We start from the raw sequence: 15,495 nt of genomic DNA, 5'->3' as shown, positions 1-15,495 counted from the left end.
TTTTTAAGAAACTTCACACTTATTTTCATAGTGGTTGCAACTGTTTGCACTCCCTCCAACCGTGAATAAGTGTGCCCCTCCCTCCACATCCATGCTAGCATTTTTCTAGCTTTTATTCTTCGGATCTTAGTCATGTGTCTAGAGTAGGATGAAATGTAAAAGAAGTTTTAATTTGCATATTCTTAGGGTCAAAGACACTATGAGAACCTAAAAATATATTTCTCAGAACAAAAGAAAAGCATCCAAAAGCTCAGGTTAAATGATGGATGCACTTGTCAAGTTCCATTCCTAGATGAGAAGTTATTGGCAATTGATGGCTGCTAGGGAGGGAGACTGAGTTTTGTTCAAGGATGGATTCCCTATAATGATACTTATGCTCTAATAGATGGCTCTATACTCATACACAAAAAGGCAGCCTTAAGTGGACTTGGTATGGATTAGTGTGTGTTTGCGTGTGTGTGTGTGTGTGTGTGTGTGTGTGTGTGTGTGTGTGTGTGTGTGTAAATTTGTAAGGAAAAAGTAGTGGGGGAATAAAATTGGAATTGAGGGTGACTTTCATCAAAACACATTATCCATATGTGTGATATTCTCAATAAAATGGATTTAATTTATGAAGAATGATTTATAAAGAACTAGAAGTCCTGAGAAAAGTCAATGAAGTGAAGAAGTTAAAAATAGAAATTTGTTAAAACACCAGTCTCTGACTCTTGACTGCTCTTGGGACCCTCTCCTCCTACTGAGTTGCCTCATCCAGCCTCAATATGAGGGTTTATGCCTTGTCTTACTGTAACTTGTCATGACATATTTGGTTGATATCCTTGGGAAGCCTGTTCATTTCTAAAGAGAAATGAAGGAACAGTGGATCTGGGGGAGAGAGGAGGTGGCAGGGTTACTCAGAGGAGTGGAGGGAGAGGAAACTGCAGTTGGGATGTTTTGAATGAAAGAAGAATAAAAAGTAAAAAGGAATAAATTAACAAAGCACAAGACTATACTTGCCTATTGCAATAGACTAGTGATTCCTGGTAAAACAAAATTTGGAAAGCCCTTCACATAAAGACCCCAAACAAACAGGAGAGAAAACTGATCATAGAATCTTTGATAAAAATGAGTTGCAAACACTGTGTCCAAAGGACCAATAACAATATGGAAGATACTACATTGTCATATATCTTCCTTCCTAGTAAGTCATATATATTTATATATTTGTATATCTTTGAATAGTTTTCTTCTCTCACATATCTCCTACATGAGTGTATGTAAAGTATGATCATGGTATTCAAGTTTTTTAAATTTAATACACAATTTTCATTCATGATCAGAAACTTCTATTAGAGTAATGAGGTCCATGTGGGAATTCCGGTATGGGATGTGGAGTGTTTTACATGAAATATCTTCTACAGAACATTCTTTCTCAATTCTACTACTACTACTATAGTTCAAATTTTCCTAATATTTAAGCAGCATGACCAAGTACCTGACTTGCTTGAAGCCTTGCCTCTAGTCTTTTCTGGTACTATTTTGTCAGATTTTGTTCAAGGTATATTCCTTTTAAGTTACCATTTTTTCAAAGCTATGACAAAAAAAGCTGTGCTAGCTAGTTTTATGCATGCATGACACAAGCTAGAGCTATCTCAGAGGATAGGACCTCTATTGAGAAAAATGCTTCCATAAGACTGGGCAATAGACAGGTCTGCAGGGCACTTTCATAATATCAATTGATAGAAGATGGGTCCTGTCCATTGTGAGTGGTGCAACCCTGGACTGGTGGTCTTGGGTTGTATAAGAAGAGAGACTGAGAAAACCACTAAGAGACAGATCAAGCCAATAAGCGGCACTCCTTTATGGCTTCTGCATCTGCTCCTGCCTCCAGGTTCCTGCCCTGTTTAAGTTCCTGTCTTCGCTGCTTTAATAAGGAATTGTAGCCGGGCGGTGGTGGCGCAAGCCTTTAATCCCAGCACTTGGGAGGCAGAGGCAGGTGGATTTCTGAGTTCAAGGCCAGCCTGGTCTACAGAGTGAGTTCCAGGACAGCCAGGGCTACACAGAGAAACCCTGTCTTGAAAAAAAAAAAAAATAAGGAATTGTAATATGGAAGTGTGAGTGAAATAAACTTGTCCCTCCTCAAGTTGCTTTTGGCCACAGTGTTTCACAGCAATAGTAACCTTAACTAAGACAAAAGTTAAAAGACATTTTGGCATCCAAGGCCTTGCCAGATCTGATAGTACCTATCTACCTATTTTACCTTCTTTATTTTCTTACTCTTCTGTGCCCTTCAATTAAGCTTCCAATATATTGAGATGGAATTTCTTACATTATACATTAAACTTTGAACTACTTGTTCCATCTTTAGGTTTTGCTTTGTTTTGGTCATCTCAATAACTGGTTCTTCTGTTTCTAGTCTCAACATAAAGGACCTTTCATGCAGATACTTCTTCCATCACCTTAAATGGCCTTACTCTCACTTTAAATTTATCGTGTGCATTATAGATGTTCATTGATAGTCATTAATATTCTACATGTATGTTCCTGTCAAGACTGTATCAGATTGAGTGTTTCTAAGAACCACATAATATGAAATTTTATGAATGTCGTATGAATTAGAATTAATAGAAATTTAGCTACCATTCACATCTTTAGAGAAGCTTATCTGTATCTCAAGATTTAAGGTTATATTACTATTTTAAAGTTATAATTGAAACATTAAATTAGTTCAGGTTAAAATTGGTCTTGATCTATATATGAAGCCTTGGGTGTTGTAATAATGTGGACAAATATAATTACTGAAAATAACTAATTATAAAAAAGTAATTCCAGGAAAAATATGTAGAATTCTTCAAGGAAGTGAGAAGACCACCCATGATCACATTTGTCCCTAATCATTGGTCAATTATTGTTTTTCTTTTATTCTGCATTATCTGGGCTTTTTTTTCACTGATGAGATCACTGAGGGCCTATTGTGAGTGTAAGAAATGATGAAAGAAAAGATTAATACACAAAATGAAGGAAACATTAACAAAGCCAACCAAACTACCTCAATGGCCCAAATTCATCTTTTGTTGAAGAGTCATCCCCTTCTAAAAGTAAGTGTGTCTTTGATAGTTTATATTTTATCTTATCATTTTTGTGACTGTTGTGTTTCAATAATTCAGAAGAAGAGAGTACAAATATTTTTAGAGATTGGTCAATTTTGACATTTACATCAAAATCCCTTTTATATGTAGTCAAATGTCTTCAAGTTGTTTGAATGCTTCCAATAAGTGCCAGAAACAAATGTTTACTTGGACAACAATACCTTTATATACTTGGTACATTCCTATAGAAACCTTCAGTTGATACTTTAGTTTAGTTTAGTTTAGGTTTAGAAACCTTTAGTAGATTACTTAGCTTGTTCTTTAAAAAAAAAAAATTGTTAACTCCTACAATGAGATATAGCATCTGCTTATAGTTAGTCCTGCACAAAGACATTTTAATAATTTTTGACAGCTCTCCTCAGTGTTGTCCCACTTACAAGCTGTGTTATTTCAGAGACTTTCAGATTTGAAGTGAGTCTGTCCAAAGGTGAATGTGAACTTTCTCTCAATTTGTAATCAAAATAACCTGCTCTGAAATGTATAAATTTAAGTACTTCTGCTTCATTACTTCAAACAAAGCAGCAAATATTTCCAATTATCATGCCATGGAAGGAAGAGTTGGGGGAAAAAAGGCTCTATAAAACATCGTATAACTTCACTGACCATCCTGCTGAGGCACAATTCAACATAAAAACTCAGCTTCCAACATGACATTGCCAGTACATGTTATGCTGTCTGCTTCTGAGTTGACAAGGCATTAAAGATTCTGTCTGTTATTTATTAGTTGAATAAACAATGAGGAGAAGCTGTGTTTTGCCGTGATGCTTATAAGTCATGAAGCAGCTAATTTTGATGCAAACCCAGAGAATTTCCCTAATAGTTTCTGCCATGCCCCCTTAACCTCTTTATTCCTTAAACTGTAAATAATGGGGTTCAGCATGGGTGTCAAGATAGCATAGAACAGAGACATCAACTTTTCCTGAAGGACAGAGGGCCTGGAGTGGGGTTGGATGTAAGTGAAAATGGCCATGCCATAGCACAGAACAACCATCGTAAGGTGAGAGGCACAGGTGTGAAAGGCTTTCCACCTTCCCTCTGTGGACTGTATCTTTAGGATGGTGGAGATAATCTGGATGTAGGACAGGAGAACTAGGAAGAAGGGTGTCATAAGCAAGACAATGCTAGAAACCATGATTGCAATCTTATTAGATGAGGTATCCACACAGGCCAATCTGACCACAGCAAGGGTTTCACAGGCTATGTGATCAATATACTTATTTGTGCACATGGGTAGGTGAAACGTAATGGCAGTGTGCACAAGAGAGTTGATAAAGCCACTAACCCAAGATGCGATGGCTAGCCATGTGCATAGTCCTGCATGCATGATGACTGAATACCTCAGAGGATCACACACTGCCACATAGCGGTCATAGGCCATCACTGCCAGCAGAAGGAACTCAATCCCACCCAAGCCCAGGGAAAAAAATAACTGGGCTGCACAGCTCAAAAATGGAATTGATTTTTGCGTGGCAAGAAAATGAGCCAGCAGCTGGGGGACTATGCTTGTGGCATAAGACACATCCACCAGGGACAGGTTGGTGAGAAAGAAATACATGGGAGTGTGGAGTCTACTGTCCAGTCTGATCAGAACAATGATGAGAAAGTTCCCCAATACTGTCACCAGGTACATCAGCAGGAACAGGATAAAGAGGGAGACTTGAGTGTCCCAGTCACCGGAAAGGCCAAGGAGGATGAATTCATGCATCTGTGTCTCATTGTTGGTTTCCATTAAAACTATGATCTACAAAGAGTATCATAAATAAAAACACAAGCAATCAAATAACAAGGTCCTACGTTTCTAAGAATACATAATACATATAACCTGCCAGACCTTTTAAAAATCCAACATCATTTGTGGGGCTTAGAAAATATGCTTGATTCTAACATACTTCTTATTGACTGTTTCATGTATATAGACCAATGCCTTCATAATGACTTGACATGCCTTACATAGGGCAACTATAACCCAGAGATAAAGCAATGAAGTTATGCTTGCTTTATGTCATTACTAGTACTTTTATTCTCAGGCAAGGGGAATAGAGTATTAGAATTGACAGTGATCAGTACAAGGAGAGATGGTGAAGATGAGAACCACAGATTAAAAACTACCTCAAATGCATTGACTGTAATCCTCTTGATGAAATGTATGAGTAAGCTTCAAGAAACATGACTGAATGGGCATGGGTTTGTGGAAATATCTGGAATCCAAGAACCTCATTTTATTAGGCTATTTTATTTTATTTAGCAGGTATTTGATTTCTGTTTGTGATAAGCTATATATAAAAAACAACAAAGTCTTTCCAAGTATTTTAAAGCACAAATGTAAATAGCTTGTAGGAGGATGTCTGGGTACTGTCACTGGTTGTTTACTTCAAGGGCTGGGGGTGTAACAGGACTCTGCTTGGGGCTGATAAAGAATCAAATGTAATTTCTTTTTTTAAAAAAAAAGTAGACAAAAATAAAATGAAATCTGTCAAAGCTTTAGTATGTTTGATAGGTTTCAGTTTCTTAAACTCTTAGTGCTCTGGATGGAAACACCACAATGGAGCCTCTATTTTCATATTCTCCCCTTTCTAATCTGATTCAGTTAAGAATCTGTTATCTGAAATTTAGCTGAAAACAAAGCAAATGAGAATGTGGTAAAATGTACACCCAAAGTCAAGGATTAAATAGAAAGGACCCACAGTATCCAAGACAGGTATGATACAGGTCCCCGGTAAAAACACTGTCAGGAAACAAATTATGTTTGTTATTTGTGCTCAGCAGGGGCTTTTCAGTAAAACATAATATAGCAGGCTATTAAAAATCCAGGGCTAACATGTGACATTTTAAAGGCATATTTAGAACTGACTCAACTACTGAACATCTGTCTCTTCACTAATGCCTGGATTTTTGGAGTGTGCAATGCGAGGAAAAGTAGGAGGTGGGAAAAGAAGAAAGACAGAGCATCGTAGTCATGCTAAGGTCTCTAAGCTGAAAGTAGAAAACTTCCTGTTTCAACTTTCTTACTTGGCAAATGCCAAAGCAATACCTAAGCCATACATACCTAAGCCATACCTACCTAAGCCATACCTACCTAAGCCATACATACCTAAGCCATACATACCTAAGCCATACATACCTAAGCCATACATACCTAAGCCATACATGGTCCAAACATTTGTGAACAGTTTCCCTCACAGAGATTTACAATCTCTGAGATTGAAAGTTTAACTTATCCTAAAGAGTGTGTTCACACAACTCATAATCTAGCCTTATTCTATTAGCCTCATTTTACTAATTGTAGCAATTGTTATCATATTGTATTTCTTATAGCAAAGTATTTTTTCTGAAGTTTGCATATACACAAATATAGTTAATTGATGTTTCCATTGATTTAATTATGCTTAATTTATTTAATTATGTTTATCCTATTGAGACTTCTATTTGCTTATCTGTAAGGCTGATGCTTAATTTTAAAAAATATTTTAATTCTTAAATGTTTTTTTGTTTTTGAGATATATTTGGGGTTTTGAGTGGGTTGGCCTGAAGCTTACTATCCTCCTACAGGTTCCCAAGTGCCTAGCAAGTGCCACTGATTTCAATTCAAGAGATTATTGTTTGAGATAGGATCTGTAGCCACAACTAGCTTCGAACTCCCTCTGTACTTCAAGATGATTCTGAACTTTGCTCTTCCTGGCTCTGCCTCATAAGTTTCAAGGTTGCAGATGTGTATCATTATGCCTGGTTTATGTGGTTCTGGAAATCAAATCCAGGGACTAACGTATGCTAGCCAAGCACTCTAACAACTAGACTACATCTTCAGACCCTGCAAATTAATATTGTGTTAAAATCATTTTCTCTGTTCTAGTATCCCTCTTGGAAGTCTGTAAAGAATACAGGATGTGCGATTCAAAGCCAAATGAAGGAGAAAAGATGGGTTGGTCAGAAAACATTAACACAACTCTCAACAAATACTATTTCAGCATTATGCTGGGCTCTCTCAAAAACTAGGTGCAATTTTTATTCTAATTTCATAGTGAAGACGCAAGTGGTTTGCAATATAATCCATGTCTAATTTTTCCCAAAAGGAAACAAGATCTTAGTCTTTTCAGATATCAATAATTTGTAGTCTTTCTACACTTTCTGTTTTTATGAACTCGAATAAGGGAAAAGTATTAGTGATTTTATTCCATACAAACAGGAAACAAAGATGTCTTAGCACAGGGGTAGATGGGTAGATGATACTCACAATGAATGTTGGGCAGCCAAGGCTGTGTACTGTTTAGCTCAACCTCCTGTGTAGGGGCAGCTTGTCATTGTTTCCCTGTCATTGTCAAGAAGGAACTACATACACATTTACCATAAATCATGCTAAGTGTGATAAGTGATAAAATTGTGTTTCATTTTTCTTTTGATTACATATATTCGTGATTGGCAAACTTCAAAGCATATCTCTCTGCAACAAGACATCAAGAAAGAAGGATATGGTTTGGTAGTTAGGCTCCTTGGATAGAGCACCAGGAATGATGGATTCTTGTTGGTATTTTTTATGAACAGTGGTGAAACTGAGCAGTGCTCACTGAGCCTTAATAAGTAAAACACAATATTTTTTTGGAAGGTACAGTTGAAATACACCTTAGAAACTCACCAAGCTGTTCTAATAGCTAAAGTGTATGCTTGTGTGGAATATTTTTTTTCTTTGTTGAGCATTTAAAGATTAAATAATGTTAAATGGGAAGTTTGAGCTTTGGGAGATGAAGGTTCAGAAGAAGTCTTTGTGCTCAATTATCAGTTTCTGCTGATGCTCCATAATTCATCAAGGTCCAGAAAAAAGCTACAGCTTTACATGACAATGAACTAATAATACAGAGAGAGTAGGAGAGCTGTTACCAGAAAAGAACAATTTTCTCAGTTAAGTTGTTATCACTGTTTCATGCTAGAGAAAATTATCTCCCTGCGATTCTTGCTTTATTCAGTAATTATTGGTTAGAGCAAACATCAAGACTCAAATGTTCTCTCAATGACACACATGCAAAAAGGTGTTCAGATTCCTTGAACAATTTTGCATGACTCAATACCTAATATTTTAAAAAATAATTTAAATCCATCAACTTCTTCAATAAATTAAATTGTTTCTATTTCCCATGGAAACAATTAAAGTTCATCATAGAATTTTAGTCTAAATGATAACAGAATGAATGTCATCTTAAAATTTACATGATAAATTTACTCATCCTACTAAACTTTCTCTTGTTTTTCCAATCTGCTACCACATTATAACTTCTCCAGCTGAAAATATATGTCACCCAAAGGTCATGAGCATGCCAGAATACTAGTGTACAAGCAGCCATCATGCCTTGGTTAGTGTTTTATCTACTTAGAGTAGGTGAAGTTTGACTTCAGACATGATTACCTCCATTTTATGAAGTTGTTTTGATCTTTCATGGATGAAATGTGAATTTCCTATCACATTGTGCCATAAGTTTGATTTCTACCACAAATGGACCCCATTCTAGAATTCTTCTTTTTATCTCTATATCTTTAAAGAAATTTAATGGGAAATCAAGAAAGCCAATATCTTAAATCCAGTCAAACATAGTCCCAGTGGAAAATCCTCAAGCAAAGACTTGGTATTAAAATTTGACATTTTAGAATCATAGAACCAGGTGTTCCTCAACTATTCTGATGTACTTTAATTATATCTGAATAGGTGGTCATTTATGCAAGATTTTTATTTATGCCAAGTTCTTTAAATCTCTGTATAGGAAGAGACATAAGCAGAAAGGGCATAATTCCAAACAACTACAGGACTTTCAAATATGAACGTTCTTTACTTACCACCTCCTGACCATATCCAGGCACTGATAGAAATAAGACTTTGGAAGAAGCATGAATTGCTGAGTGTCAACACAAAGGTGGGAGAGCTGGTCTTCATACATTTACCAAAAGGTTAGTTGAAAATGCTGGCCTTGCTGACAACACATAATCACCATGTAGGCTCTGGGGATCTCTTCTGATGCCGCTGTTTGTAGTGTCTTCCTACCAGTTCTTGACTGAACTTAGTTTTCTTCATTTCTGTGTTGTTGCAGCATTCAATTGATATGACCAAGAAAGGATACAGCCAGGGTTTGGGTCTGAGGAATTGCTTCCATTTGAAAGACTCAGACCCACATGACAGGTGTCTAACTCACATATAACATAGATGTAACTATGAAAAATCAATTTGTCTTTCTCTTAACAATCTGACTTGGGGAACTTGTGTTCTCAGCCCTCATTCCACATTGACTTGGTCATACCTTCTGGTTCTGTTTAGTACAAATGGCTTTTTCAGTGTTCCATCTTTCAGGAAGAGTACAGAGAAATAATCATATACTTTTAATTAGCCTCAAATGTACAATATAAAAGAAGCGAGGTGTACAAAATTTCACACCAACCATGTTATAGTGACAATGCTGTGTACTGTTGGGTGGAAGGTGACTTAAAGCTAGAAAAAAAAAATATCAGCTCTTTTCATAAGAGAATTGGCTTGTACAATGGCTTTGGTAATGCTCCACTGGGGTTTAGCCACAGTTGGTATCCTCTTTGGAGACTTCTACAGTCTTAGCTGAGCCTTGGATACAGACACACCACACAGGAACTACAGATGTTATTCTTTCATGCTCGTCATGTTAAACCAGAATCTTACCTTCATACAGTTGAGTTGTCAGTGGAAACTGCTCTTTGATTCATGGAAATGTTTATCTTACTCGTGGCTGCACATGTGGTTGTTGTATTTGCAGACAGGATCTACTATCCCAGGCAAATTTCTGTCATTGTTACATTCAGACCCAGAGAAGCTCAGGGACACTTAGGTGGGTGACATATCAAAAATAACTTTATACCCTGAGAGCACTAGCGTTTCTTATTCTTTGGGGTTTCTTTCCTGGATTTGCTCTGATTTTGTGTGCCTGGTTGTTCATATAATCTGACTGTAAACATTATATGCCCATGTCACAAACAGTAGGTTTTGAAATCGGTCATTGCTGACCTACTTTATCATGTTAGGCTGTGTATATCTGCACTAGCTTTAAATCTTATATTTCTTTTGTCAAGGGTACTATTGCAGTAAAATACCTTCATCAAGAAAGCTCCCAGAATACATTCCTAGAGCTCATTCAAGAACTAACTCTGAGATGGGCAAGGAAGACAAGAGTTCAATATTATTATTTCAAGATTATTATTGGCAACATAGCTAGTTGGAGGTCACCCTATAGTACATGAGACTCAGTCTCAAAGGAACAAATAAAACTATCCCTAAAATATGACTAAAATATTCAGGTAACTGCAAAGCTATTTTGAGTTCAAATTTTTAATGCTAATGACTTTGACAATCCATTTCATCTTATATTCCATTTATTTCTATTGAGGAAAAAAACAAAAATATTTGGATACCTCAGAGTAATATTTGAGATAAGAAATTTTAATGCAATTGTTCACTTATTTTTTCTGAAAATGTAATATTCTCTTATACATATTCATGATTGCCTATAACTCTTTACAAGTTTTATTAACCTATGTTTGCCCCAAAATACTTCCTCTTAATAGTCAAGAAGAATTCATTTATAATATTTATGACTTATAAATAAGAGTAATAGTTCTCTTTCCCTAACCTCTGTTCTCTCTTTTTCTTTATCAGTACTAAAGTTTCCACCTGGCATACTCATACTCTGACAATGTCCCCAAGCCTCAGTAAAATTGAATGATTTCACTGCATTTCCTATAATCTTGAGGATGAGAAAATTCCAGCATTAGCAGTCCATATGTCTGATCCATAGATCCAGATAAATCAGTCACTAATTGTTCTGTTCATCTGCCTGCCCTTGTTGCACAACCCCTCTCGATGTCTGTATTTAGATTCTCCAGTGTTAGTGTCTAGCAGTATAACTTGTGTTCTAAAGGGTGTTTCCTATGTGTACACACTGGTGGACCCCACTGATCACTGCCCCAGGCCTCCTGGGTTCCATGGCTTGGAAATCCCCTGGAACTTATTTATAAAAACTACTGGAGGAAAACTCAAAGATTATCCCCAGTGGGCTCCCTTCACAGCATTAATAAAGTGAGACAAAGGCTACCCTAGTGACCTGCAGTTGACAGAACCCCTCAGGAGCTTTTGGAATCGGGGTGCTAATTGTCACCATTCCCAAGTGCAAAGGCAAGGCTACCATGCTGCCCTTTCTTTCCTGTAGGAAGGCTGCTCGTCATCTTTCTCTTCTTAAGTTCCACTGAACCTTTAGGTCATTTAAGTAAATCAGCTTTGTGACATTTTTTTATGTCATCCTACAAAACAAATAGTTTATCCCAGAGTGCCTGTGTTCTGTGCAGGAGTGCCTGGGTCTGGTTCAAAACAAGGTAAAACATACAATATTCTTCAATTATCTCCAGAAGGCCCCTGCTTTAGCTTCTGGAAGCATAATTCCCAACCTCTGTTCTGGTGAGGAGCATGCAGCCAATATAATGGGCAGCTATGATGATGGATGTTCAGTAAATGTCTCATGGTACAATTTAAGTCCAAAATAATGGCATTGCATGAAAAGATTTAACTCTGAGTAAATGCAAAAAAATAGTCTTCTGGTTTACATGAAGAAAAAAAAAACATGGAAAGAGAAATAATGAACCAAACGAATGTTAAAAGAAGCCGTTAGAAATGGTTGAAGCATCATTAAGAGGTGGGGCCTGCCTGAAGGAAGTGCATCATTAGGGGAAACCTTTGAATATTAAGCCTGAGCTACAATCTAACTCTCTAAGCTTCCTGTAAGCTTCTTCCTTTTCCATGTGGTCCTACTGCCATGATATTCTTCCTCACCACCCTGCCTAGAATAATGGGTTCAAGTATTCTGGACTGAAATCTAGGAACTGAAAGTCAGTATCCCAGGGATCTCGTAACAGCACTGACAGCACTGCAGTCTGACTAGGACTGACTCTGATTCCATGTCTCAGCCAACTAAATGAAGAACATCAACATCAGAAATAATCTTTCCTCACTACTTTCCTTCCATAGAACACTCCCCTACACACACACACTACTCTCTCTGTCTCTGCCTGTTTGACTCTCTCTCTCTCTCTCTCTCTCTCTCTCTCTCTCTCTCTCTCTCTCTCTCTCTCTCTCTCTCTCTCTCTCTCTCTCTCTCTCTCTCTCTCTCTCTCTCTCTCTCATGTGTATGATGTGTATGAGACATCATAGACACATGCACATACATACTCTGTCATACACACACCTGCATATACATACCAAACACACTCACATACTCACAGACTCACAAGTACATGAATTCTCACACACTTTCTCACACATACACTCTCATATGCACACCACACATACAATCACTACACACACACTCATACACTCCCCTAGACTTGCACACACACACACACACACACACACACACACACACACATGCACACTTACTCGCTCACTGCATAATTCCTTCTGTTATCCCCACTTTAAATAATCTCTCTTGCACAAAAAAAAGTGACCTGTTAAATATCTACTTAAAAATTGAATCATTTCTTTCCAGAAGCATTTATAAAAGACAAGCTACTATTGATCCATAAATTTGACATTGCAAAAAGTAGTTTTAAAGAGACAAATTGCTTGTTTGGGGTAATTGCGTATATAATTTGAGTGAGCTGCTTCCAGTGAAATATAGATTTTTAGAAAAGTATGAAGAAAATTTAATGGAGAAAATATTGACTTTACAGCAATGGTAACGAACAGCTAGACAACCACCTGAAAACAAAGATCGTAGATTTAGACCCTAAACAAGAGACAGAACATGCCTCAGAATACCTCAGGCACATAAAATGGACGAGATATTCAAATGTAACAGAGCAGAGAATTACACACTCAAGAACTATGACCTTTGATTAACAAAGTATTTTCCCAAATAAGACATCAAAATTATGATCATAAATGAAATGAATTTATTTACTTCCTTCAAAATTAAAACCCCTAGGATTGGCAAAATGGCTCAGCAGTTAAGAGCACTGGTTTCTCTTGCAGAGGATTGGGTATAGTTCCCTGTATCCACATACTGCCTCATATCTGTTTATGCATTATATCCAGGAGAACCAGTGCCTTCTCTACTAGTCTTCCTAGTTCTCAGGCAGACATCTACTGCACAAAAATGTACAGGCAACAGACACATATAAAAAGAAATAAATCTTTTGAAATTAAAGCTCTGCTTCTTGATACTTTTAACAGAATAAAAAAAAATCGCATCTCATAAAATAAGTTTCCAAAGTAACAATTCTCAGAACTAACAACAAAATAACAGTAAAAACTGAATGGAAGATTTAGTAGATACCTCAAAGGATTACAGAGAGTTGAGTAGCACAGGAAAAAATATTCAACATCAGCATTCTTTAATCACTGCAAGTAAAATCCTCAAACAGAAGCTACTTGCCACTTATTTCTGACCTTTAAAGAATATGAAACTGGCCTCGACAGTTGTTTTCAAAGAAATACTAGTGGTTGCTCACACAGTTAGCACATGCATTCTTAGTGCAACAACTTTTAAAAATAGCTCGACACTTTTAAAGAACTTAAATATTCCTTTGTCAAACAAACTAGTCATCACTTCTTATGTCAGATTTTATTTCATCCTACAGAAGTAAGGACAGTTTTATGAATGCCTTACTAAGTTCTTTCATTATTCTTAAATGTTACGAATCATCATAATGTACTTTTAAATAGTAAACTGACAAACAGGGGAAGTCAATGAAATGAACTAATATTCAGCAATAAAAAAAAAACACTGTGATTGGCAACATCATTATGCTATGTGCAAAATGTAGTGTGCTAACTTAAAGAAGACAGACTCTGAAATATGATTCCAGTCATATAATATTTTTACAATAGGCAGTTGCATGAACCTGAATTGTGATTCCTAGTGAGTATTGTTCAAAAGAGCAGATACCATTTAAAAGACAATATGGCATGTTTGGATGAATAAAACTTCCCTACATCTTCATCACAGTGGTATATAACTGTGTGCATTTTTCAGAACTTGTAAAAATGTGCAAAAGCACAAGCATTACTATATATAATACTAATAAAATTATATTTTACAGTAGTCATTTGTTATTACTTTCTGTAATTTGAATAGTATTTTGAGTAGAAGATTCATACAACAATAAGAAATTAATAAATCTACTGAATATAATTTAAAATGTATCACAAAGCCATGATGCTTATCTAATTTTAAACAAACTAAAATAACATTAAATGCATTGATAGTATTTAAAAATTCTGAGTTACTAAAAGTTGATTCATTTGTGAGCTGTTGGAAATCAAAGAACATCTGTCATCTGTAAATATCACAGTGCTAGCTAGATGCACAGAGGATATTTTTAAAATGAGTATACACAAGCTATGATCTCATTACGTGATCATAGGTACACTAATTGCTGGAACAAACAATCCCAAAATAGTAATGACTTACTAAACTTACTAGACTGTTTTTAATGTCATTGATGAAAAATTTTCATGTGGATTATGTAAAGGAGGTATGACTTTTCTGAGTAGCTCTTGTCCAGTCAGTGTCTCCGGAACTTGAACCCTCCACCAACAGATACTCAGCTTTCTAGATCTAAGCCCTGTGCATTTTGCCCACTATTAAAAGAGAGAAGTATTCTCTTTTTGACCATTTTCCTCTCTATGTTTACTCAGTCCAACACTCAGAAGATAAGATTCTATAGGTAGATAATAGTAACAACTATCTACCCTTTAGGCCCAAGTTTAGTCAATTATAACAGGAGGTATTATAAAGGTTTATAAATGGGAATGGGAAATGGGGAGGAAGCTTTAAGTGTGGAGGAAACATATGAATAGCACAAAGGATATTTGAAAAATTCATTGGGAATAATTTTAAGCTTACTTTAATATATATTTTATTATGTATAAATATATATTATTTATTTAATATATAACATCAAAATTGTATTAATTAATGCATTAATATTTTAATATTAACACATATAAATGTTATATCAATAAAATATTATATTAGTAGCAGTAATTTTATTACTATGTCAATATATACTATTAATATAATCAATATAATATATATATATATATAGTGTGTGTGTGTGTATGTTGTTTTTTTAATGGGGTGATAATTCTTTCTCCCAGGGTCATAGACAATTTATCAAACACCCTAGTGCCAGGCATGGAAAACTCAGCTGTTGGCTGGGGTATCCAAAAGATTCCTAAAATAATATAGGCTATCACTATTATACTTAGTTATCTCTCTGATAAAGAAAGAGTATTGCTGAAGACACTATACATCTCAAACACAGGACATAGAAGAATAAAGCTAGAACTGACTTAGAAGCTCTTTCTGTGAAG

At 36.0% G+C, this 15,495-nt stretch overlaps 1 protein-coding gene across 1 annotated transcript; it reads right to left on the bottom strand.

Moving 5' to 3' along the window:
• Nucleotides 1–3,900: 3,900 nt before the first annotated feature.
• Nucleotides 3,901–4,857, bottom strand: LOC116098522 (olfactory receptor-like protein OLF3). The gene has a single exon (XM_031381076.1). It carries the CDS (start codon nt 4,855–4,857, stop codon nt 3,901–3,903), a length of 957 nt encoding a protein of 318 aa, XP_031236936.1.
• Between the last annotated feature and the right edge of the window lie 10,638 nt (nt 4,858–15,495).

Source organism: Mastomys coucha, unplaced genomic scaffold, assembly GCF_008632895.1.
Source record: "Mastomys coucha isolate ucsf_1 unplaced genomic scaffold, UCSF_Mcou_1 pScaffold20, whole genome shotgun sequence".
Classification (NCBI taxonomy): domain Eukaryota; kingdom Metazoa; phylum Chordata; class Mammalia; order Rodentia; family Muridae; genus Mastomys; species Mastomys coucha.
Note: the sequence above shows the minus strand (reverse complement) of the source record. Positions and strands in the feature narration are given on the sequence as shown.